This window comes from Athalia rosae, chromosome 3 (assembly GCF_917208135.1).
Source record: "Athalia rosae chromosome 3, iyAthRosa1.1, whole genome shotgun sequence".
Lineage (NCBI taxonomy): Eukaryota > Metazoa > Arthropoda > Insecta > Hymenoptera > Athaliidae > Athalia > Athalia rosae.
This window is the reverse complement of record NC_064028.1, coordinates 7,535,825-7,561,487: the sequence shown is the minus strand read 5'-3', so window position 1 is coordinate 7,561,487 and position 25,663 is coordinate 7,535,825. Positions and strand designations below refer to the sequence as shown.

Sequence of the window (25,663 nt, the reverse complement as noted above, 5' to 3'; positions counted from 1 at the left end):
GTGATAATCACATATTACGTATGTACGTATTCATATACGTTGTACGTACGTCTGTTTATGAATTCTAAAATATGTTCAGTGGTAGTAACAATGACGATATCATTCGTGGGAGTCACTTGGGCTTCCGTTAAGTAACGTTCTCCTAATTTTATCGTTCGCAGTATCGTGGTGATCAACTCCAAATACCAAGTTTTCATAAAGAACCTTAACGGAATTGAATCATTGTCATTTTTTTCCCTCTATAATAAATAGGCTCGATATAAATACAGTCGGAATACCGGATCATTTCATTTCACTGTTATCAGTTTCTTGAAATATCAATATTCATTTTTTTCATATTTTGTGGACTCAATGTTCTGTGGTCTGTCCGTTATCACAGCAGAGTGATAACCGCCGATACTATGCACTCGCAAGAGAACCTCGTTCGACGAGTTCAATTTTAACTTAGAAAGTCAGCGGTGTGAAGTGTTACAAGTAATTAGAACACGAATAACAGAAAAATGTTTTTCGTAGTTGCATCGTTTACCTGTTAATTAATTTTATATAATCTAACTCTCGGAGAATACATCGGGAAAAAATCTGGAGTGCATTAATCGAACGGATTAAATTTGTGTACATGAGAAACTCGCGTGGTTGTATCTATCGTCGTGTGGATTTAAGATATTTGACAGTTTTCCTGCGATATATTTGTATTTACAATTTCTATACGTGCGAGTTTATACGGCTCGAAAAATATCTTACGCCGGCGCGGTTATCCGCCGACGCGAGGAGGAAGCCTATTTTAAGCGCGTCAGTCACGAGGATTTACTCCCCGAGGAATCACGCTTCGTAGTTTCGAGGCCCTCCCGGCAGATGTTAAATTTTTCTTCCTTCAAAATTGCGAGTTTCTGCGCAGAAGAAACAGAAAAAAAAAACAAAAAAAAACAGTCGAACGGTAGAAAAACGAAAATATTTCGCTTGAGAGCATACCGGACCCGCTCGAAGTTGTGAATTGGTTGTTTCTAGGGGCTCCAATGGCGGTACGAGTAGCTTGTGCCGATCGATGAGAGAATTATTTTCCGCGTTATAGATGCAGGAGTTCAGTTCGATGACTCAAGAATCTGTGACCGGAAATTTGGTTCCGGCATATCTACAACTTCTGGGTCATGAATAAAGTGAGAAGGATTTCGAGAAACTTTAAATTAATGTAAAACAACACCTGCGCCGTGTTTAAATAATTAATGTTAATTGTCTCACGTAAACGAAAAAACAACGACTCAGTTGCGTAATGAGATATAAAGATTCAGAGCACTTGAGTCGTTCGATTATTGCATAGATTAATTTCTTAATATTTTTATTACTTTATTTCCAGATGGCTACACGAAAAATTGGCTGTATCGGAAAGTGTACAGTTGGACTATCGGTCGACGATCTGAGTCGAATCACACAGAACATTGAACAAACTTTGAAAGATCCGAGTGGGAGAAAAATATTGAGAAGATATTTGTTACAGGGCGGACGACGCGACGCTTGCAAATGTCTTGAATTTTGGGAAAAGTGTAACGTTATAGTTTCGAAGGAGGAATATTTGGCGTAAGTCATACGTGAATTAAATTATTAGAAACTAGATATTTGCACAACTCATTTCCGGATACTGACAATGAGCATTGAAATTTTTTTACAGAACCCCGGCTGATCATCCGCCGAGCGAAAATTTGGCGAATGAATTTGAAGCGGTGATGTACGAGGCTGCCGATCTTTCCGAAATATCCGAAATAACTCTTGCATTATTGGAGCGTTTTAGTGAAGCTCAAAATACAAGAAGTCGAGACGTGATGTTGAATGTCCTGAAAGATGCGATGACCTGCGCGTCTGATCATTTGAGAAAATCACACAGTGCATTTTCCAGATACGCGTTGCAACCTTGTCCAAGGAAAAAATAACATCACGACCGACCTGCATACTTTTATAAAAAAAAAAACTCATCACACACCATAAGTGTTGTCAAATGCGTTAATTCATTGAAAGTGAATATAAACCGAGTATAATTACTCGTTGCCGAATGTTGCGCGCATCTCTTGTTGAACTGGTGTAATAATTACTAAAAACGAACAAATAAGTTATCTCAACGTGAAAAATTAACATTAACTATGTACTTAGTTGTTATACACACTTTGAAATAAGATAGCCGTCCAGTATTTATTTCGTTAGAAAAGTTTATTGCAAAAAAAGTTTCTGTTTTTTTTTTTTTTGTTATCACTTATAGGGGGAAAAAATTTATTCTCGCTAGATTTTTATACGTGTATAAATTATTTTCTATGCCGTTTGCATAAAATAATCGAAAATGAGCTGCCCAGGGGTACCTGTCTAATGACAACACTATTTTTTAACTTAACATAATTACGAGTGACATATAAATATGATGCTATTTGTAAAACAATTAAGAAAAAAAATTGTCCCTATGTGTCGTTCCTCAAATGAATAAAAGTAACATTTATACTATATTATCACGTTGAATGAAAGAATTATTCAAACGGACGCGCCGGATATTTAAATCGTGATGAGTATTTTTCCCGCTAGAGTATGCCCGTAAGATGCTGCCCCCATTAAACAATATGGCGAGACTCGGAACTACGAGTATGCGGGGCGGTGAATTTAAGGGTGATTGAATCGTTGGTTACTTTTTTCCTATTCTGGAGAAAAATTATTTACTCAAGGATATTGGTAAGAAGTATAGAAAACAGAATGCGGGTGATTTTATAAAATACATATATATATATATATATATTTATTAGGTCATGCTTAAAATGCATATATGTACAATATATTACAGTCGTCGTAGCGATATAACTCACTTTCTTTTTGCATTTATTTATTTTACTTTTTCCTTTTCTTTTATATTTTTTCATTTAAATATCATATAGTTTATATGTATAGTAACATGATTGAAGACTCAGGGCAACTATATATATCAATATTATCCGTATTTACACACATGAATATTAATCAACTTATTTACATATATTATTATTTGTATACGATTAAGTTACGGTTGTTTGCTTTTTTTCGCTTTTTTTTTTTTTTACTTTTTCTTAATGCAGTTACATATATTTATAATGTTGATAAGTTATTTCTATCCTCGTAATCTCATAATCTACATTCGTATTCGTTATTATTTATATCTAATATAGCAATATTTTCTCGATTTTATATCATATCCGAGGAATTTTCAAACATGAAAAGAAAAGAAATAAAAAACCATTTCCATCGGTGCCGTGTAGTAGTTTTTTTGGTATACGAGTTATGCAACGTGTGTCGTTTTTTTCTTCTTAATAATTTTCTTGCATAGATTTTTAAATTTATTTTACGAATAACGTTTTTAATTCTAAGGTTTATTCGTGATTTTTATGTAATTTTTTCTATAGACATTAATAGACGTTCAGGCAACTTATATTTTATTATTTCTCATTGTTCAAACTGCGGATGGAAAAAGAGGACTTTATACTTTCAATTACTGTTTGATCCGAGAAAATAAGACCTTGAAAGAAGGCTACAATAAATAACAAACAAAAGTAAAATAAAGAAAAGTACAGAAATCAAAAAAGAAACTAAGAATATATCTGCATACACCTACGCATTGTGAATAAAGTTTTTAACCGTTTGTTCGGTAAGTTATTCAGTGTGATACGCGTGGGCATAGTGTAAGATGTTATTCTATGTAGCTCAGTTTTATCTTACAAGGTCAGTTTTATTATAATCTCAAAAAAGAAATGAAAAAACGAAGAAAAAAAAAGAGAGAAAATCAATTATTTAGAGATGATATAACTAAGACTGAAAGCATCCTCTAAAAATCGAAGAAATCGATGTGTATTTTGAACATCCGATTAGAATTCTTTCAGATTGGAAAAGAGAAACAAATAATGATTGAGTTCACAATCAAAATTGGCAAAAAAAAAAAAAAATTTTCCCTCTCGACTTATGATTCCAGTGAGTCGGGTGTATCTTATAATCTGAGTTACAATCATATCCAAATATGAGGGTTCATTTTTCATTATTTTATTTTTCGTTAGATTTATACGTACGCATTTAGGAACTAGTACATACATTGTCATCTGTGTATTTTGTTAATTATATTAATTTAATGATTATTTACATTAATTCCGTGGTGTTACTTCGGTACATTAGCTGTTTGTAAAAGTTTGGAACGAAATATCGACATTCTAGAAAATGTTTTTGATCTGAGATGCAAAAAGTTTGAATAGAAATAAAGATGGAAATAAAAAAATTTAATAACATTCACTTTGCAGCTTGTTCGATATTTAATTTTTATCGATTATTAATAATTGACAATTAGGCATGAAGTATATCTATGTCTATATAATATTTAAATCAATAACTCCACGGGATTGCGATATGTAGGCACACAGCGGAGAAATTTTTCCTACTTTTACGATCGATATTAATCAGTTTTTTCATTTTTTTTTTTTTTTTGATTTGATTTTCAATTTACCATTCTCAAATTTATGTTTCATTAATTCTTCGTTTTTTTTTTTTTTTTTCGAAACTATTTATCGTTTTACTGACAACGGATAATCTTTGAAATAACAATTCTAAATTTTTAGATTACCTTTTCTCTCCTATGTATACTTATGCACATCTGATTATCATACATGTATCTATAATATAATATTCGTTACGTGTAGAACTCGCGTTAAACCTACGCCAGAAAAATTCTTTATTTTATTTATTTACTTTTTCCTCGTTATGCGTCAGGCATCTGATCAGTCTCCCTATGAAAAATTTCTTTTTGTGCATTTTATCGTTGATAAAATTTTGCAGAAATTTCCTCACCTCGGTTATTATAATATTCAAATTCACCAATTATTTTATCGTTAAAAATTTTATTCGCGCAAATTGACTTTATTCTCACCTCAATAACAATAATTGTTTTATTTTACACATAGATATATAGCCGCGTAGCACAGGGTCACGAGAATTCTAACATGATTTTGGAAAAATTATCAACAACAGCAGTTATTACGATCGAATAACGAAACGAAAAAAAAAAAAAAAAAAATAATAAAAATAAATGACTCGTACGAAATTGATAATAATCGAGATGTGCTCGTTATTTTATTTCTCCATCCATTAATTGAACAAGAATCAATCACTTTCAACTATTTCTCTTGATCGAGGTACAAGCATGGCGATGGTTGAATTTCTCGGTGATTTAAAACAACGCCTTCCTCTATATTTTATATCCTCAACCCAAACGACCGCGTAACTTTGAACGTTCAGACTATTAACCGATAATTTATCCTCCGTAGAAATTCCAACGTCGTCCGTATAAACGTATGTACGGAATGATTATTACCAATGAAAGGCTGCAGCGACGAGGGGCGCAGTGGACGGCGAGGGAAGAGAAGGGAGGAGAGAGAGACGAGAAGAGGAATTGATTAACCCCGTGAATCTTGGCGCTCTGATAATTATCGTAAGAATAATGACACCGAGACAAAGTAGGTGGATCTCCTCATTCGAGATCATTACCGAGAGGATCGCCCGGCTGGATAGGTTTTTAAAGTCAGTTACGTACTAACTAAATTGGAATTGGTTCGTCGCGCGAACGCGATTTTCGTTCTCATCTCACTTTTTCTCCAAATAATAAAACGTCCTTATCAGCAACGATCAACCGACGAATCATCCGATCATTTCTCGAAGGTGACGAATTCGCGGAATGAGTAAAATTGAAAATTATCAAATGAAAATATTAAATACAAAAGCGATAATTTTTTATGCACCTTGCGGAAAGAGAGTAACGTCGTTGGAAAGTGTAATCTGTACGCCGGAGGCAACAGATGTGTTCTCTACCAAGATGCGTGACATGTTCACGAGAGCCGCGCGCTATGTGCTTTCAACTTTACCGCGATACTGAAAATCAACATAATAACAAAAGTGAAGTACAGCGAATGCGAGGAAGTCAAGTTGATAAGGATAATTAGTGTTGATAATAAATATGTATAGTTTGTTAAGCCTAACATCAAAGTCCAATGGCTGACGTTGGCGGTCCGAACCGCTAGCCGCAAGTCCGTGTAAAGTTCAGATAAATAATTTCCCTCTTTCGCTCCAAAAACACAACGGGCGCGGACTGGCAGAAAAAAAAATATTACTTTAGTCTTGCACAATAAGATTTGACATTAGATATACATAATATATTACAGCTGAGTTAAATTGGCAAGGACACCACGTCGGTATACACATCGTACCCCCATTTTTATATGCCTATACTTTAATTTAAGACAAGATATATCATTCCACACTTGACACGCATCGAATGTTCGTTATTATTTCATTTTATATATATCACAATATCGCCGATGTACGGACTTATCCTCCTTATTTCCGAACACGCTATCATTCAATGCATCCTCTCGTACAAGGCAACGTCGTCGGCCTCCTGATCCGAGTAACTGACATCTGGTTCCGTAGGATCTATCCTTTGATAAACATCCGACATTCGGGGGGCCGTGGGTCTTATACTCGTCATCGGTATGCCCTCGAGCGTTGAATTTTGAAGAATAGGTGCGGACACGGTGAGCGTCCCGACGCCTCCCTTCGCCGTGTCATATCCTGCCCTGTGCATCGACACGGTACCGTATTGCCAGCTCGTGTCCAAGCTGTGCTCTTCCGGGTGATTTATTTTCACCTTGTTCCTGGTTCTGAACCAACAGATGAGAACCAGGACTAGTATCAGGATGAGGATCACTATGACCGACGACAGTATAACCAGAAGGATATCGGGCGGTATGACGGATTCCTCGAGGGTTGAAATTTGTTTTCCGACGCCGGTCGCTGCCCAGTATTCCTCGAGATTGTTGTACAACGTTTTGTTCGGTACGTAGTTGTTGCATTCGAGACTCTTCATTTCCGGCCACGTGATGTTCTCGGAACATCTCACGGCGTCCGGTGCCAACGTGACGTTTTCAAATATTTTGTAGAAGACTATTTTCAAGTCGCAGTCGCAGTTCCATTCGTTGTTCAACTGCGTTAGGCTGTACATGGAGAAGACCTTGTAGTCAATGACCTTGAAGTTATTGTCGGTGATGTCGAGTTCCTCCAGTTGCAACAGAGGTGCGAACACCTCGCTGTCCAGTACTTCGAGGAGGTTGTGAGAGATGTTCAGATACTTGAGTTTCAGTAAAAGCTTAAAAGTATTCAGAGGAAGTTCGGTGATATTCGTGAACGAGATGTCGAGGTATTCGAGCTGATTAGCTTCGAGGAAAGATTCCTCCTCGCTCAGTACGAGGGGGTTGTAGCTTAGCACTAACTTAAGAAGTAAATAACAGTATGAAAATGTCCTTGGGTTTAACGACTTCAATAAATTCCTCTCCAGATTTATCGTTATTACTTTGTTCAAATTTAAAAACGCGTCGAACTCTATTTCGGCTATACCGTTACGCGCCATGTATATCACCTCCCAATCGGTTTTAGCGTGAAACGGTTCTCTGCTGAGCGTCGTCAGATTCGAATGAGTTATCTCGAGCGTGTGACTCTCGTCTTCTATCGCCATCAGATAATTTTCCAAGTCCGGTATCTCGACGTTGTAGCATCGCGTTACCGCGTTGTGTACGTGGCAACGCGGATGCGACAATATCTCTCTGGCTAAATAAGGTTGGGCGGAACTCGCCCCGATAACAAGGGCGAGAAACGCGAGGTACACCGATACGGACGGCATCCTCCTCTGTCCCCCGTTGATATTGGCCTCCAAAACTCACTCTCGCTACGTAGCCGGAATATTGTTTGCCACCTGAGTCATCCTAGCCGCGATATTTATCAGCCTTCCGAGTAACGTTTCACCGAGCTCATCGGGGTATCTGAAACAGAAAATTTCGAACGATCGTTATTCGAAGGATCAACGGATGCGCGGTCAGCAGGTACCTCGAATTGATTTCTAATTTCAATTAGATCCGCTCAATGAATAATAATCAGCCTCATCGCCCGACCTTGGCGATGGATTTAACTTATAAAACTAGTCGCCGGTTTACGGAATCGAAGAATTAACCCCATCCTGGATTATTCGGAGATTTCAAGTTTCACGGGTCACGTGGTATTTCACTGGTAATTTCGGTGACGAAATATCGATTCAACGGAGTGTTTCCAACGTGTATCGGTGACTTTGCAGAAGCGAATTTACCCTGGCTCATCCCAGAACCTGCGGGGCGCGACCGAAATTCAGGTATGCGATGCAGTTTCTGCAAATACCTACATCTCCCGCTAATTTATAATTGGCCAATTGACTATCCGAGCTCTCGGGTTTCCGGGCTACTCGTTAAGTTCGAGCGATAGAACCGCCGTTTCTCTACATGTTTATTGGATTACGTGTTTGTGAGTTTTTTTTTTTTTTTTTTTCTCCTCGTTTTATTTTTCTACGTTCTTACAGTTCGCGGTGAGAAAATCTTTCTTTTTCTACCCCCCCCTCCCCCCCTTTTCTTTTCCTTTTTCCAGGACTCGTTCGCCCGCCCCGCTCCCATTAGCGAATGTTTAAGTATTCCCTAATTATCGGCGAGACGAGAAATTGGTACCCGGTAGTCGTACCCGCCCGCTGCACTGTTTGATAATGAAACGAGGAGAGCTGGTTCATGCGCGCCCCCGCTTTCCTCTCACCCCCTCCGTAGCGGCTGGTATACCTTACTCCGTGCCAAATAATACGCGACGGGTAATATCCTATGCAAATACTGCCAAATCGTCGCATCCCTAATTTCCTGACCTCGAGCGAACTCCTTCGTCGTACACGAGTACCGTGTACTCCTCGTCTCGCGGTATGTATCGGAAGCTCGTCTTTCTGACATCGACCGAAATCGAGAGGAATAATTCTCAGATAAGAGAAATGAAAAAAGGACCACGTTCATCCTGAGGACGGACTTGGATTAAATTTCATCGTGAAAAGCGTTATTAAAGAGGGAAACAAAAATGTGAAAATATAAATAAAATAAGGGAGACTGTTTCGTTGTACGGCTGAAAAGCGACGTTGGTTGGTCGGTCGCCCGCCGTAGTATCTACTTGAAGAATAGGAGGGGGTGGAAAGTGGCTTGATTGTATAGACGGGGATGAAAAATGTCTTCAATATTCTACGTGACGCGAAACCCACCGGACGTTCACTATAAATACGTACGTCATACAAGTGTCTATTCATATCTCACCCTCGCGAGTGGGCTGTGTTTGTGTTTCCGCATCGCGGTATACCTGTACACAAACCGGTGGATGTACACAGTCGTATAATTAATTTACCGTATTCAAGAGAAATAGATGAAAGCAAGCAAAAAAAAAAGAAAAAACAAAAAAAAAACTGACGCCTTTTCTCTAACTTGAATTATTTATTTTTTCCTTTTAAATTTATCAATCAAGCTAACGATACTCTCGGTCTCTGCGATATTTACGAAACTAACGCGGCATCGCGTTGTATTTGTCCAACCTCAGGATGTAATTATATCTTCCACATTAGTCGCTCGATCCTATCGCAATTATCGAAGTTAATTTATTTGTGCCGATTATGTTTTTTGCGGTGGATTGTTTTTTTTTTTTTCATTTTTTTTTTTTCTCTTCCATTCACAGGTATTCGGATACGTTCGTACTACACCCGTAGAGGTATATATACCTACGTTATTACAGCTGCTCTCTTTAATCGGTCACGTATCTCGTTGCTCGGTTGCTCAAAAGTTGCCTGTCTGCCTGCCCTGCAGCCTGTAACCCGTACAGCTATAACATCCTCGCGCGGATTAAAACCGGCTGGGGGGTTTTAGTTATCGCAGGTACTTGATGAATAAAACATAACGACCTCGATATCAAACCTGAGTTATACCGCGGGAGATACTTGGTCAAGTCGTGTTTCTGGACCTATCCTATCTTATTCCGGTATCGCTACCGACCAGGCGTACACGTATAGGTATATACCTACGCCGAGCGAGAACGTACATATATAATCTGCGTGACTCGCAAGATTTCGTAACAAGCGTTCAATTTTCGCGGATTTTTAGGCGAACGAATTTTCTTCCGGGGGCTCTAAAAATCTCCTTTATTTCCCGAGCAGATTTCGGCGTCGGATGTTCGTGAAGAGGGTTTTGCGCGAGCTCCGAACTAAACTCCGTCGGCGCGAGAGAGTAATCGACGGAGTTTATTCAGCGGTGCAGAGTTTTGGTATGGGAACGGTTGGCTCAGGTGTCGCGGGTTTGATAGAGAAATAGTCGCGAGGTTCCGCGCGCTGCAGTTTTACCGCGCAGGTAAAGTTACGGTACGGGAAGAGGAATGAAATTGCACCGGGTGGGCGTGCGGTAGGAGAAATGCCCTCATCTGCCGAATGGGCTGCCCTCTCCCGTAAGCGGATTCTCCGATGCAGGGGTTACTTTCGACGAACGTTACGTTACGTAGCTAGCCCGCGCTGCACCATCGCGGCATTTTTCTTCCCCTCGTATATCCGCGTCGTGACCGACATTCTCGCAACGCACGTTCGACGATATGGAGCGTAGGCGGTACACGACCACCGTTGATTACCCCCCCGAGCTTCGGAGGAGCAAATTTTTGTCGTTATTTATCCTGAAACGATATTGTGGAAAAATTGCGGTTGAGCCGCACGTAGGTATATCCGTGCAGTATCCGCTGTACGCGATAAATGTTACTCGTCTGGTTACGCGCCGTGAAAATAGACGGGAGAGGGGGAGGGGGGAAGAGGGTGGAAATAACGGGCTTCCGCGAACGGGCTTTTGGCGCCAGAACAAGAAAAACTGGTACGCGGGGCGCCGCAAATGACCCATTAAAAATATACAACGCGTCGTCTAAGAGGTCCTAAGTTCGACCGAGTCTCCCTATCCAGCTCTTCGCGATAGGGAGCTCCGGGGTCCAGGTAAAGGAAGGTTTACGGCTTACTGTACATTCCGTGTTTACGTCTCCCGGAGAGTAACGCGGTAGGACGAAACGAAACGTCGTCGAGTGCAACGAGCCGGGGGGGGGGGGGGATCGGTCAAATAGGAAATCGTCGTGTTTCAGAGTCTTCGAGATAGCGGAAGTTAACGTCGAAGGTATCGCCGGATAACGTTCTCTTTCGGAGAGAAATTCTTTCGCCAAAAGCCAACGGAGAAGAGGACTCGGAGGATACTTTGAGTTTGACAATCGGCTGGCCCGCCCTGACAATGACCGGACCACCCGATGTATTTCCATCAATTACGGCCACTAAAAAAAAAGCACCTTTACGAGTCGCGGACGACATTAAACTCGTCGTAAAAGTTTCACCGTCCGGAGTGGCGAAGAATAAGAAAAACAGAAGAAAGATCAGTTTTCGGGTGACGATTTGCGGCTGGATTTAAGTTCGGACATCGGCGAACCACCCTTGCGATTTATGTTTTACGACCAGGTCCTCCTCACATTTTTTTTTCTATTTGTTCTTATTTTTCCAACGGTGCTTCCGTAACGACGACGCTGGCGCTGCGATTTTTCGGTCGTGGAAACTTTGATTCCAGATTATACGCCGAGGAGTCGGACAGAGGACTCCTTCGTTCGCCGAGAGAGAGAAAGAGAGAGATAGAGAGGGAGAGAGGAACTCTGCAGGGATCGAGCGCATGAATTCGGTGCGGAAACTCGAACGTCGAATTTACATGTGTTTCAGCACCGTTGCACGGCTTGTTTTGATAATTAGCAGACACATTCAACGATAGCTGGGTTGCGCGAATCCCGGGCATTCCCCAATTGATCTTAGCGCCATTGTTGTTGTCGTTTTGTTACCGTTGTTCCGAACGTACAGCTAGATGATATTATTTATGAAATTACAACAACAACATCAACGACACGCACGCGCCGCATTACGTGTACGAATTCATCACGCCCCGCCGCTGGCTAACTATACCCATTCAACCGTCCGTGAGAAACACCTCAATTTACTGCACAAATGTGCATTCGATGTATAACGCCGCTAATTTGCATGTAGCCGGATAAGTTTCAATCCATCGACTGTGAAGAATCGCGACCCTCCTACGGTTTCGGACAAATTTCATCTCCGTATAATCGCGAAAATCAACGGATCGACCCTCGCTCGGTATAACGATGATTTGTCGGGCGTCAAAGGGCACCAAATTACAGAGATTCGACGAAACGCACGTAAGGTGAAAAGCGGATCACCGCGTGGCTACGGTCGTCCTACCCGTTTCGCTGATACCGAAATTTTCGTCCAACGGACGGAGAAAATCCTGCGGTCGCGGTCGCGGTCGGCTGGTCGGCTGGTCGGTTGAAATTATTTCGTTGAGCGGTAAATATTTACCTTGAAATAATTATCCGGACTCGGAAACGCGTATATATGATATGATATTTACGTACATACGCAGGCGTACCTATGTGCCTGGGTATTATACATACGCGTACACCTCTGCGTACCCCACGCTTATATGTGTATGTAACCGTAGGAGAAACAGAGGCGCGAAGTTACCGGTTCGTTTGTTGACACGGCCGCGCCCACGTGATTGATCACATGACCTCCCCCTGCAAAACCACCCCATTTATGACCCGCGGCCCGAAGAGAGAGAGAGGGAGAGGGAGAGAGAGAGAGTGGTGGGATCGGTTAGAGGGAGGTATGGGGTGGTTTAGAAGCGAGGGATCTCTACTTAACATAATTAAATTGTTGATCCGCCTGTTTTATCCGTATTTATGGCGCCGGGGTTCGCGCAACCATCTCCTCCCTTTCTTTTTTTACCTCCCTGCACTTCGCCCCTCTGCAGTTGGCAAATGAATAAATTTACGAGAATTAAAAGTCCCTCGCGGTGGTTGCCGGGAGCGCGCAAGGTCACCGGGTTAGTCATCCGCGGTTTTAATCGCGAGTCTTTCGCGGAATCTTTATTTTTTCATTTTTTCGAAATAATTCAATTTCCGTTAGATCGCCTTTCTTTTTTGTCATAGAGGTGACGCAATAATTGGAAGTGGGAAACATCGCGAGAGTGGAATAATCGAGGACTATATATAGTTAGGTTGGCATGTCGAACAGCGACGCGGGTTTATCACCCTCACTCGATTCGAGTCCCGCCCCCACTTAAACGGGTGGGTGTAGATTGAATCATACCAATTAGGGCACTCGAAACTCAACGTTGAAAACGGTTTCAATCCTCTAGAAAATCCACCGAAAGGCAGTGAGTCGAGATGTATACCGAAACGAGAGAAAAGAGAGAAAATCTCCGTTTGATGTACGGACGTAACTATAAGAGCGATTAATATTCAGAAGAGCGGGGTATTATATCTCCGCGGTTTCTTCGGTCTTATCGGTCTAGCAAATGGGAAATGGTATTTTAGCGCGCCAATCCCGGTTCTTATCGGACAACGGGATGACGATAGAGGGACTTTGTGCTTCGTCCGCTTTGCTCGGTGATTTTACTATTTCGGATTTTCCGCGCGCGCGCGCGACTGTAAATCAAACGGGACCGCGTCGCGTCGGCTGTGTACGATTTCGAAAGACGAAGTCTTCTCAAAACCGAAACGTATCGAAACCTTCTCGTGCAAAAAAAATCCAAAAATTCCAAAACTGCGGGAACGAACGCCGAGCGATTTTCTTTCCCCAATAATAAATTTTCAACACTGAAAACACAACGGCGAATGTATACCGCGAGTGCATATCTGCATATATGTAGATAAAGACAATCCGGGTACACGCGGTCCCTCCTTGAAAAACGGGATCATCCGGCCTCACATCCGTCATTCTTATCGGTCTCGGGATCGCACGGCGAGAACTTCGATTTCGTCCAATTTCGCGATACCGCACAGGGTCTGATCCGGGGTCGACGTCCCCTTGGGGGAAAAGAAACGGGTATAGGAGCCGCTGCGGGGATAGCTGCGGGGTGTAGCCAGATCGGCTAGATCTTGCCTCTGTACGTGCAAAAACGCTTGACAGGTATACACGATACAGAACCGCGTGTATTTCTTTCTAGCTTTCTGGTTGAAACGAAAAATCTTTTATAAGAGTTCCTTTTTGACCGAGAATAAAGTATTGATAGTAATTCTGTACGTACGGCGTAACTCGTACCCACCGTACGCCGTAAGAAACGAGAAACTTTCTAGTACAGACTCTTTTCGGAATAAATCATCCGTAACGGTTTGAGAGGAAAATAAAAAAAAAATGCCATTAAAAAAAAAAGGGAGAGAGAGTGAATAAAAAATAGGGGAAAAATTTGTAGAACGAATTATGAGACGTAGCAAACTAGCGGGCGGCGGTTTTTTTTTTTATCAAAATTTAGTCGGCATGCGATTCGAGATACGGTATGAAATTCGAATAATTTTTCGAGCCACAGTTTTTCCCCATCGAACACGTCCGTTGTCGGGCGACTTCTGTTGCATCGTCGGATTTCCGGTAACGACTTTTTCGCATCCCTTTTTTTCCCGTTTCTTTTTTTTTGTTTTTTTTCTACGCAGGATCGATTTCCGGCTTGTCGCAGATCGGAGACGCTCCGTCGTCCGGGGTGGCCGAGACTGCGGGATGAAAATAAAATATAACAATGTCATTGATTAGTGACCGCTCTCACTCGTCCCGCTGTCGGCTTCTACAGAGTTTCTGATTCGCGCGACTTTTTTTTTTTTTTTCTCCTATCCCAGTAAAATCTTACCCCGGCGATTCCGGAATCGTTCGCGGGGCGTCATCGATTGTGCGGAGATCCGTCTATTTCCCGCTCCAGTACCCGCCGTGAGTACGTTCGCCGCTTTTGACTGTCGTTCGGTATCTTTCGAAATTTGAGAGGATCGACACGCGTACGGTGGACCACTTTTGAAGCTAGTCGCTTCTGTCTTGTTGTCCTGCTTGCGATAAAACCGAGAAACGTGACGAATCGTAACTCATTGTAGATACGTTGAATTTCGATCTTACGCTCCAGAGTTTTTCGTGCAAAATTTCCGACATGACGGATCCCTGGGGGTTCGACGACTCGGGACGAAACCTCGACGAGTTTCGACGATTTCTCTGCAAGTCGTTAGATCCGATCATATTTTCCGTAGCTACCGTGAGGCTCGACGGAGAACCTGGCTCATCGTCCTCCGACTCCTGAGTTTCCCACTTCTTTAACTTGATCTCCCATCGGATTCTTCTAGCTATCCACCAGCTGCGTTCGTGTCCGTAAATCCGTTTTTCGCGTCTGTTGCACCATCGCATCGGCTACTCACGTGTTCGACAAATCGGTTAATCGACGGCGAATAATATAAGCGCGAGCGTTCCCCTTTACCTACGTGACAAATGCAATACTGCTTTCTCTCTATTCGCGACTCGTTGGCCCTGCCCTTGACCATTTTGGCGACCAGTTGTTGCGCGACGTCGTCCATAAACTCGACGAATACTTTGGCGCATTGTTCCGTCATCACGTCGGGTAGAACGTCTTTGAAGTACCGAACGGTGACGTGCGATAAGTTCTGCGTGCGAAAATAAAAATGAAAATCGTTCGCCTTACCACCTGCCTCGCGATTCGAGCTCACGTTAAAGTCATCCATTTTCAGACGCATGTCCTGATGCACCATGGCTATGTAGTCGAGAACGCCGTTGAATTTTCGCGGTTTTTCATGAAAATCGACTATCAGATAACCCAGGGTAACCAGCACCGCGACGAACAGGTTGGCGATTTTATGGGAATCGTTGATTAGCGCGCTTTCATCTTCGGAAAAATATTTCACGTACCGCGGATACTGTGAGAAGAATCTGCGGATGGTTTAGAATTGTGCGGCGAGTGTGAAAATAGGTAAAAAAACGAAGAGGAAAAAAAAATATAGAAAAAAAGAAAAAATAAAAAAATCACGCAACATCTCTTCTCCGCAGACGGCAGTTTTCGTTCCCCTCGTATGAAACGGTAATTAAGGAGCCCCTTTAATTGGTCTCCGAAGAGGGAAACGGTGCGCCGCTCCCCCGGGAATAATTCGCGGCTAACTGTAACCGCTTAACGCAAAAGTTGGATCGAAAGCTCCTTCGAGAGTCCCTCGGTAGCGATTATTTCCTAATCAAGGGTATATTGCCTATAATGTTCGTACGAGGGGTCGCTCCGAGGGTGAAGGTTTTCCGCCCGGTACACGCTCCGCTTTTCGAAAGAACTCTGAATATTTTCACTTCGGAGTAACGCCTGAAAATTCTGAGCGAATGAACGAACAATCGTACCGCATGTAAATCCCTCGACCGTATTTTTGTGGGTTAGCTTCGACCTCGAACCACAATTTTCTCAGCGACGCGTAATCTTTCGCGTTCAATTTCAGAGGACCGACTCGCCTACAGTTTTCACGGAGAATCCCGAATTTCCCTCCCATTAAATTCCAATGAATTTTGGAAATTATTTACGTCGCAATGATACAATTCGTTGATATTTCATTCCAAACAGTTTTATCATAGCAGAGAAGTTGTCTTCGAATTGTAAAGAGAACAAAAAAACAAAACGACTTCCTACGTCCTTTCCGCCGATGATATTTCTCTTTAGTCTAATTCCACGTAGATCGGCGTCGTTCTCTCGCCGAAGATCCGTCCGACCATCTCGGACTTCCGGTATCGGTGCTCGAAATCAAACGTCTCGACGGTCTTGGCTGCAGCGATTTCAACGCCGCGACTAAAAGGAATCGTAAAATCGTCTCTCAATTTTCCCCGAAAATGACGATCGATCGTTCGTAAAAAATTTTTGCGGGGCCACTCGCCTTGGGCGCGATGTCGTTCTCTCGGCGAAAGTTTGATATTTCCGGCTGATCGTTCGGCAGCGTAGTTCATCAGGTCGGATTCTTCTCTTTCGTTCAGCGCGGACATGTCGGATGATTCCGGCACCAGTCTGTCGAAATGCGGTATCGAAACTAGGCGTCCGGTCTATCGAAAAAACGAAAATAGGAGGGTGGGGGGTGGTTAACGGAGCCGGGGTGTGAATTTAGAACGAATTCGTTATAAGCGGTGGAGCGAGTGTTCGGGAACTGTGGGGGAAATTTGCACCGCTGCTCCGGGACTCTTACGTTCAAGTATCTCGCTCGTTGCATGCGAAAGGAGTCGCGACGTTTCTCTTCGTCGTGGTAACTGTTGCGCGTATCCGGTTCTGAATCGGCATCGCGCGTTTTAAATCTTTCTAGAGCGTCGTCGTCGGACGACGTGCTCTCCGCGGTAGCGTTTTGCGCGTTGTTCGTCGCGGTCGCCGGTCCCACCCGAAATTCCTCCTCCCACGACTCGATTTTCGCCCTCCATTCCCGCTGTCTCGATAACCAGTAACTCTTCGGCTGACCGTAGACGAGTCCGTTGGATTTTCGCAAGCGGCTACAGGGCTGCGAAAATTTGAAAAAATTTCCAAATTAACTTCGCCCGACTCTTCCTCATCTCGCGATACGCCCTAATTTTTCATCCTAGCTCGCGCTGCTCTCGCAGCTGCTTTTCGGGACGTGCAATTTTCCATCCTTCCCACCGTTATCCTTGCGGACCATTTTTCACGCGTTCTTACGACCACCTGAGCACGAACCCGAGGTGGAACGTTGCACCGCCGCTGAACTGCACTTACTACGAGCGATTCCAAGTTCGAAGGCGCGACCACGTCCTCGTCCTCGAGTTCAACGGAACGACGACGCTCTTCCTCCATGGACTTTATCATCAGCTCGCGAACGTTGCGAAAAAATTCAAAGAACACGGCCTCGCACCTCTCGGTCATAAGGTCGCTCATCACGTCCCTCAGGTAATCGACGAGGGCCGTAAAAAAATTCTGCTCACATCAGGGGGTGTTCTTTGTTTTTTTTTTTTTGTTTTGTTTTGTTTTGTTTTGGTTTTATAGGGTAATGATATTTTGTTGACTAATTATTTTTTTTGGGGATGGTGAGACGCACGTTGATGTCGTCCGCGTCGAGATTCATGTCCTTGTGGATCATACCGATGTAACCGATCAGTTGATTGAAACGTTTCGGTTTTTTGTAAAAATCCAGTACCAGATAACCGAGGACTTCGATTATCACCGTAAATTTAACGGCCATGAGAGCGTCGGGGTTGACGTCGTCCTTTATCGGGTCGGTCAGAAAGTATTTTATGTACTGCGGGTACTTGGCGAAAAATCTGCGACGGTGGGAAAATATCGCGATTTTGGGGATCATTTTTAACGGTAGGTTATTTTACCGCGACGTTCTTACCTCAGGTAAAAACCCGTGCCGTGCAACTTCGGCTCGAATTCGATCCTCGTCCATACGGCTTTTATCAACGAGTATTCCGCGGACTTCAGCTCGACCACCGGCTTAGAAACGAATCGCAATTTTCCCAACTTTCCACCCATCCTGACAGGGGTTTACCGGCTGAAACACGCAAAGCGAGAAGCAACGACGTCCGAAGTTGTCTACGATTCGGACTAATCGACCGGCGTTGGAAGCAAAAAAAAAGGACTTCTCAAGCCACGTAAAAAAATTGCTGCGTAGTACCGATGCCATCGTAACCGTCGTTCCGTTCGCTTCGAAAAAATGTCCCCGGGCATTTCACAGCCTCCGGCGAACCGATGATGCGTTTTCCCTTAATTAGAGCGACGAGTCGTCCCCGACCTTCGCTCCTAGGATCCACGCTGCGCGGGTGTCGTAGCTTCGCGAATTCGTTTCATCCCGGTATCACGTTCCCCGCAAATTGGCTGCCCATATAATTTGCATGTATCATCCGTACAGAGGTACGTACGTAAGCCGCTCGGTGGGTAGGCGGGTGGGGTGGCCCTCCGGCCATACAGGGACAGGGATTTTGGGTAAACACGACTAGATACGAAACTCCCGGAGTCGCCGATATGATTGAACGTACATACGTACACGTCGGTCAGGTTGCACCACCGGTTGATCCGGATGTTGTGCGGTTCTGGCGAATCGCGAGCTATTCGATAACAAAAAAAAAAAAAAAAATACTCCATTCACGTTCGGACGGATTTCCGTTAATTCTCCCTCTTCAGCCTCACCGCGCGTACCCCACACCCGACCCCGATCATCCCCCTACGCGATTATAAACGTGTCCAACTTCACGGCTGTTTTTCCGTCGCACGCACGCACGCACACCTGCGTACCTGCTTTAACAAGAGTACGTATAAAAATATTTTGCACGCTTACGCGCTTGTAGTGGAAAATTTCGAAATATTTTCTCTCCTTACTCGACACCGTTTAGATTCAGCGATCGAAGGGCCTGCGCGAAGAGATATACGTGTACGCGCGAGTGTTACCGTTTTACGAGAAGTCATCGTGTACACGCTCGGAATTGACTCGGTTGGTATAAAACGTCGGAATACTTTCGTGACATGTTGTAAATGGTTCGGTACGCTCGCGGCTGATTGAGTAAAAAGGTTTGGGGAGAAGAAAAAAAAAAAAAAAAGAAAAAAAAATAATGAAGGGAAAAAAGTTCGTCGCATGGATTGGGGGCAATTTACAGTACAACCGAACGGACGGTCCCCGCGCGACGATATAATTGGTACGGAGTATTTTCTTCGTTAGTTTGTTTTTGTAACAGTCCGTAGCTACGACGGCTAGATAATAACGCTACTTTTATTGCGTCGCTCAAAGCCTTTCAAGTCGTAGTAGTTACGCCGATGCTGCGATGAGATTCCGACCAATGGATTTAGATTGGGCCTCATTGCTACGAGTGGAGTGGTGGGCATAAACACGGCATAATTGTACAAAGCTTTATTGCTATTTATTCAATCTAATTCATCGAAAGAAATCCTGAAATGAAAAAAAAAAAATCTAGAAAAACTGAGCCTGAAACGATAAAATATCGAACATTCGATCACCCTCGTCGTTAGGTCGTAAGTTTCCGGATTCCCTGCAATATACGGATGACCTATAGATTTTGCAGACATGGGACACGTGTCGATTGAAATACGTCACATCGTAGATGGTAGGCAGTTTCAGGGACACCGTATATTGTCTAGATTTTCTCGCTACTGAACGTCACCGGCGTCGGCCAGCTCTATTCTTACACATCCGTGCCGGAAGTATGCGTTCATAGATATATATATATATATGTATGTATAAATGTGTGTAATATGGGTGTATCCGACTTCGTGATTTCTCGGCTACGGGGAGACGGGGTCCAGACTTTGGTGGTAGCTGTAACGTATCCCTGGTTTCAAATTTTCAGCCTCCGCGTCTGCGGTCGCGGGTCGACCGGGGAGACGGTGCGGTGTATTTTTAAGCTTAAGTTGATATTTATTTTTTCGCGGAAGAGAGAGAAAAAGCTTGGAAACGAACGAAGAGATTTCGAAAGAATGAACGCCGCTACCGCGGAGATACGGTATAGGAAGGAGGAGGATCTTCTCGACGACCTTATTATTTGATTCCATAGATTTGGCTAGCGAAAAAATACGGAGGGATACGGATCGATTCGCACCGAGTTCAATTAACCGGCAATTTGCTATAGGTTACTACCTACTGCACCTCGTCGTTAAATATATATATATTCATTGTCCACATCTTTTATCGTATTTCTATATACAGAAGAGGAAATTAATTTTATCTATCGCTAATAAAAAAAAATAGAATAATCGAAACGGAAATTCCATAGACACCTAATGAAAAGCTCCAGAGCGAATTTAACGATCTTATTATACACATGGGCGATCGATTCACAGGTCCACTGAAATCGAATGAAAATTTAACGAGAGAGTCGTTCGAAGCGGACGTGATTTTTCGAAAAAAACGTCAGCCGTTCGTTGATACGGTGTTTGAGGAATTTACATACATACGTACGCGCGGTGGCTCATGGGACGCAGCTTGCAGCTTGCAGCTTGTCGCGTGTCGTCCGGTTGCATTTTGTTTAATGACGCGTGCGTATACGCGAACCTGAGAGAGCACGTGTCCGGATGATTTATGTTTTGGAACGTGAGACAAGACTGAAGTTTGTTGTGCGCACGTACCCACGCTGGATCTGAATTACTGCCAGAATTCTCGCGGCACGGGCATACCGACGACGAGGACGTGGCGTAGACGCCGACGTCGAGGCTCTCGAAATTGAAAGGTCATGTGGCGTTTTGTCCGAAACTCGGATATACGCACGGCATACCATTTCCACGGATTTCGTATAAAAAAATAAGTAATTATAATTGATGGAAAGAAAAAAAAATAACAGAAAATGGATTACAAGTAAGAGAAAAACAGGGTGTAACGCGAAGTTTTACACTGGAGGCGTGAACTTTTAACGAATTACTACTATAAATTCATTGAAGCGTTAATTTTAAATTGAAGCACCCGTACAGCAGCGATGTACCAGGTACCTACGTGCAACCGTGCAGGTGTCAACGCGTCGCGAAGTTCGTCAGAGTCCTGGCTCACGGACTTTTACAAAATATACTCCACATCTACACGCGCGTATAACGCGAGTAATGTCCGGAGGATGAAAACGTACGTGAGATTTTTTTCGTTTATTTCTATGTATATTTTCATGTTTTCTTTTCAAATTTTATTCGTGCACAGTTTAGACGTTGTAGAGCGCGTGAAATTTTTTTTTCGCAAGTAAAACGTTTATATGTACATACTCGTAGTCGCATAGGTACGCCTACGAGCCGCAACAACATTTGTGTAACCGCAACGCGGTTTGCTTAATTGCAAAAATAATTTTCCGTGCAGCAGATATTCGAATTATATGCGAAATATATTAAAATGGCGAAGCGCGGTTATACCTATATGTATAGTACAACCCGGTGCACATGATTTCTTTCAAATTAATTTATGCGCGTCCGGAAAATCTGAAACTCGCGTGCGATGCGGTTCGAATGCGGATACGCGGAGTAGGTATGCGTTACCATTATCATCGTTAACATGATCATCGAAAACCCATGCGAAATGAAATTCTTCCGGTTGTTCTTCGAGTGAATTATGCAACGTTGAAATTCCCTGAATCGGATAAAACCGAAAAAATTATACGATCCGTATGAAACCTTTTGCGAATATCAAGTTCAACCGTACGGTGGTGTACCTCTGGTTCTAACTGCACGAGGATCTGAACACTTGGCAACTGTTTCAAGTTTTTTTTTTTTCAAATAATTTCTCGCAGTGATTAATAATCGGTGTATAGTTCGAAGAGAGTTTATTCCGCATAACTTGTTAAATTTTCTTCAACAATTAACTCTCCACCACTTTTTCACGATATACCGTGAAGAAAACTTGAATTTCTTCGAAACTATACAATAAACCTCTGAATCGGAAATTCTCTTGTTCTCAATTGTTTCTAATTAATGGCAATTATAAATTTCCAATCTCGGCACTACGCAAATATAATAACGGCTCATCGATGTATAATTAGAAAGAAAAAAAGAACAAACAATGGATTCGACAAAACATGAAGAAACTTTTGCTCTCTAGAAATACAGAAATAAAAAAAAAAAAGTAGAATCTGCAAAAAGAAATATAATGCAAATATTAAGTGGAAACGCGGAATTTTACAGGTGCGCGTAGCTATTATGTTATATCTGATGAGTGAAAGTATAATTAAAAATGAAACCGAATACGTGACGAGGGTACAAGCGATTTACTGCCCGAGGGCAGACATTAGGGTGGCCCAAAAAAAAAAAAAAACGAATATTTCTTTCTTTCTGCGTCTTCTATGAGAGTATATTAGTTCAACACGTTTCGAGAGCCCCCTCCAAAGATCGGCTGGAAAAAAAATTTCTCAGGGGTCGCTCAAGATTTTTAAAAATTTTCAAAAATCAGAACGAATAAGAAACCCTGCACCATGTAGTTGATCAAGGATAATTTCAAAAAATGGAATCGAATGATCCTTATATCGGTGATATTCAGACCCTTCGGTGATCCGTAGATCAAAATAGCACGAAAAAACCCCGCCAAAAAAAAAAAAAAAGAAAAAGACAAATTACAAAAAAACGACGAACAAACATCTTCTAATTATACATATAAAAAAATCTGAACAAATTTTCTTTCTGGTTTTATTTTCTTCTGTTTCATTCCCCTCTCCCCTCTCTTTAAACATACTAATTCTCGCCTTCATTTCATTCACACACTCTTTTAAGCCCTCGTATTTCTGTCTACGAGCGGCTCACATAACTCTCTCATTCTTTTTCCCTCTTTTACCTTCCCATACTTAATTCTCATCGTTGCAACGAATCGGTAAAAAGTAACCCCGATTTTATTATTTCAAAATTCTTTTTTCCTTTTATCAATTCAACTTTTTCCACGTTGTTCGTAGCGATTTTATAGGCGCGACACTACGTAGGTTTAATAACGAAGAGAACGCATCACCGACCAGAACGCGACGACGTCATTTTTGACTTCAGATTCTCGTTAACGTCTCTCATTTGGTGACGCGATACGGACGTAATCGGTGATCGTCAAAAGTGAAAAAAAAAAAAAAAAAAATAGCGGTTCCAAAACGGATTTTTTCAAGGGCCTTTCTGCTTCTTCTCTCTTATCTTTTTCTACGTATGTACGTACAACCGAATTCTCGTATTCGATCCACGCGTTTCATCGGGCATTCGGTATATCGATGTGTAAATAAACGATCGTCTCGCTCCATGACCTCGCCTAGCCGTTAAGTGTCCAGTTTTATGTGTCATTCAGTCATCGTGTATACATATGTGCGTGCGAGGAGTCCAAAATAACAAGTCGTCGGGACTTGGAAGTACGTGGGCGTGTTCGAGATTGCTTATCGGTTATCGGAACGAACCGAGCTTAACATACGAAAAGACATAAGAGATAGACAGATAGCTAACTCCAGCTCTAGACTCTCTACGGCCACACCGGGTACGACCGCGTATCTCTTATCGGTAATACCGTGTCACTGGAATGAACGTACACGAATACACGTACGTACATACGTGTATTATACCTGTTGAAAACGAAAGCAGACGTGTCGCGCGATATTACTCGTGTGTATGCAACTGTAATAAAAGATAACTCTTACGGCCTAGCTGCACACGTACCAACGACTCTCGTTGTCGAAAGAAATTTTCCAGAGCGATCCTGAGCGGGGGATAGGCGAATAACTTGGCGCCGATGCTAATAAAATGGAAAATACAGCGCGCGGTTTTCTCTCCGTCTCTTTTTCTTTTTTACTTTTTTTACTCATCGTGCGAACGAGATGGAAAAAATCACGAGATAAATGGAAGGTGTTATCGCACGTAGATGGGAATAACGGACTCGATGTAGGCGGTCGACCCGGTGGAATAAAATTCGTCAAATTATTCGACTGGCACCGGTACAGAAGAAGCGAAAAGTAGAAAGATAAAAACGAGATCGAGAACGAGAATGAGAAGACGGACGTAAGGTCGTGTGGGCCAGACACACGCGCGAAGTGCGAAAGTACGTGCGGCGCCGTGTGGTCCGCTCGGTGTGTTCGGTTGAATGGCCAGCCGTATCGCCTGTGTATCCTACGCTGATTCACGTACGATTCTTTTTTTTTTTATTCATTTCTTATTTCTCATCTCTCACAAGTTCGTCGGAAGATTCTACGCGAATATTCCTGCGAGGTTGATAGCCGGGCAGGTGAGGTAGGAACGAAGTGTTCCCCCCCTCTCCCACGTCGTATACCTACGGTGTACGTTCGTCGATCTCTTCTCTAGAAGATTTCGACAGCACGTGGGTATAATTTTAGCCTAGCTACCTCGAGACGCAGACGCCGGTTATAAGGTCGTCACTTTCTTGCGTATGTGCATCACGTGTGCTAACGATCACTTTTGGATATACCTAGGTGTCGAGCGGGCGCCCCAAAAGCGGCTAGACTCCGTCGGGCTTGCAAAAACCCCGTGGGACGTTCGGTCGGCGTTCGAAAATTGACGACTCTGCGTTCGATCGCTGATATCGGAATGATATCTGGAAAAATTTGGGGATGATTTTCGACGCGAATCGTTGCGCCGAAGGGGTCGCGTTCATCCTTGCCAAAAAGCAAATAGGTATTCCGAGCTGCAGGGAAAAGAGGTCAACGATTCGGTGAACTCGTTCGCGTACGTACAGTATATACATATATATACATCGTCAGACGACTCTACAGGTGCGTGACCAGTTCTTTTTTCTTTTTTTTTTCTCTTTTTTTTATAAACTCGAGATAATTGGGCGCACGTACGGTCAACTGTAGATGCACAAGTATAGTTATTCCAGTTGCGAGCGATAAAATCGATACACCCGATCGTAAAAAAAAGAGCTAATAGCCGCTACTCACCGTTCTATGATCGCGACGCGATAAACGGATTCCAAGTTTCTCCGGTTGTATTCCGCGATTATTTGAGCGATGACTAACGCGTGTATCCAATTATGCGGAATCGTATGTAGACGTCGCACTTTGACGAGCTATTGTAATCCAAAGTTGATTTACTTTTCTTATTCTCTTCGGATCTCCTCGGATCTTCCGACACTTTCACGATCGCACTCCGTTCACCTGTTCGTCCGAAAGCGGACTTCACTTTGTTCGCCAAAAAAAAACAAAAAACACAAACAACTAAAAAATCGAAACAAAGATTTTCGAAAAACACCCGCTCCAAAAATCGATTTTTTTATATCGTGGAATATCTTGCGTCGGACTCGAGATTTCACGACGCTAAGACGAAAAGGTGATTAGATTTTTCGGACTAGAGACGTAGAGTGTGGTTCGAATGCGCGTAATTTGAACCGTTGAAGTCCGCGCACCGCGCGAGATGTTCCTTCCATCGAGCCACAGCTGATACTAGCAATCCGTCGGAGAAACCGGCGCGAGTAGTAACGGCGGTAGCGAGTCGGCCAGCCTGTT

At 42.8% G+C, this 25,663-nt stretch overlaps 3 protein-coding genes across 6 annotated transcripts in view; 1 reads left to right on the top strand and 2 right to left on the bottom strand.

Annotated features, from left to right (window-relative positions):
• Positions 1–97: 97 nt before the first annotated feature.
• Positions 98–2,483, top strand: LOC105689983. The gene is made up of 4 exons (XM_020854637.2): positions 98–934; positions 1,006–1,154; positions 1,352–1,572; positions 1,664–2,483. Exons 2-4 carry the CDS (start codon positions 1,146–1,148, stop codon positions 1,920–1,922), a joined length of 489 nt encoding a protein of 162 aa, XP_020710296.2. The 5' UTR covers positions 98–934; positions 1,006–1,145; the 3' UTR covers positions 1,923–2,483.
• A 251-nt stretch (positions 2,484–2,734) lies between these two features.
• The window catches only part of LOC105689982 (leucine-rich repeats and immunoglobulin-like domains protein 1), a 115,730-nt gene continuing 92,801 nt past the window's right edge, over positions 2,735–25,663 (bottom strand). For 3 of the 4 annotated variants that reach the window (XM_012407438.3, XM_048652421.1, XM_048652420.1), the window contains one exon: positions 2,735–7,850. In XM_012407438.3, the coding sequence (XP_012262861.2) occupies positions 6,395–7,711 (1,317 nt within the window). In that variant the 5' untranslated portion in view covers positions 7,712–7,850 and the 3' untranslated portion in view covers positions 2,735–6,394. Of the gene's footprint in view, positions 7,851–25,099; positions 25,618–25,663 lie in introns of those variants that run through there. The other variant, XM_012407440.3, reaches the window with a different exon arrangement.
• Positions 16,149–18,728, bottom strand: LOC125500181. Its single transcript, XM_048651850.1, has 2 exons — positions 18,114–18,728; positions 16,149–18,078 (listed from the first exon to the last, which is right to left on the bottom strand). Exons 1-2 carry the CDS (start codon positions 18,243–18,245, stop codon positions 17,776–17,778), a joined length of 435 nt encoding a protein of 144 aa, XP_048507807.1. The 5' UTR covers positions 18,246–18,728; the 3' UTR covers positions 16,149–17,775.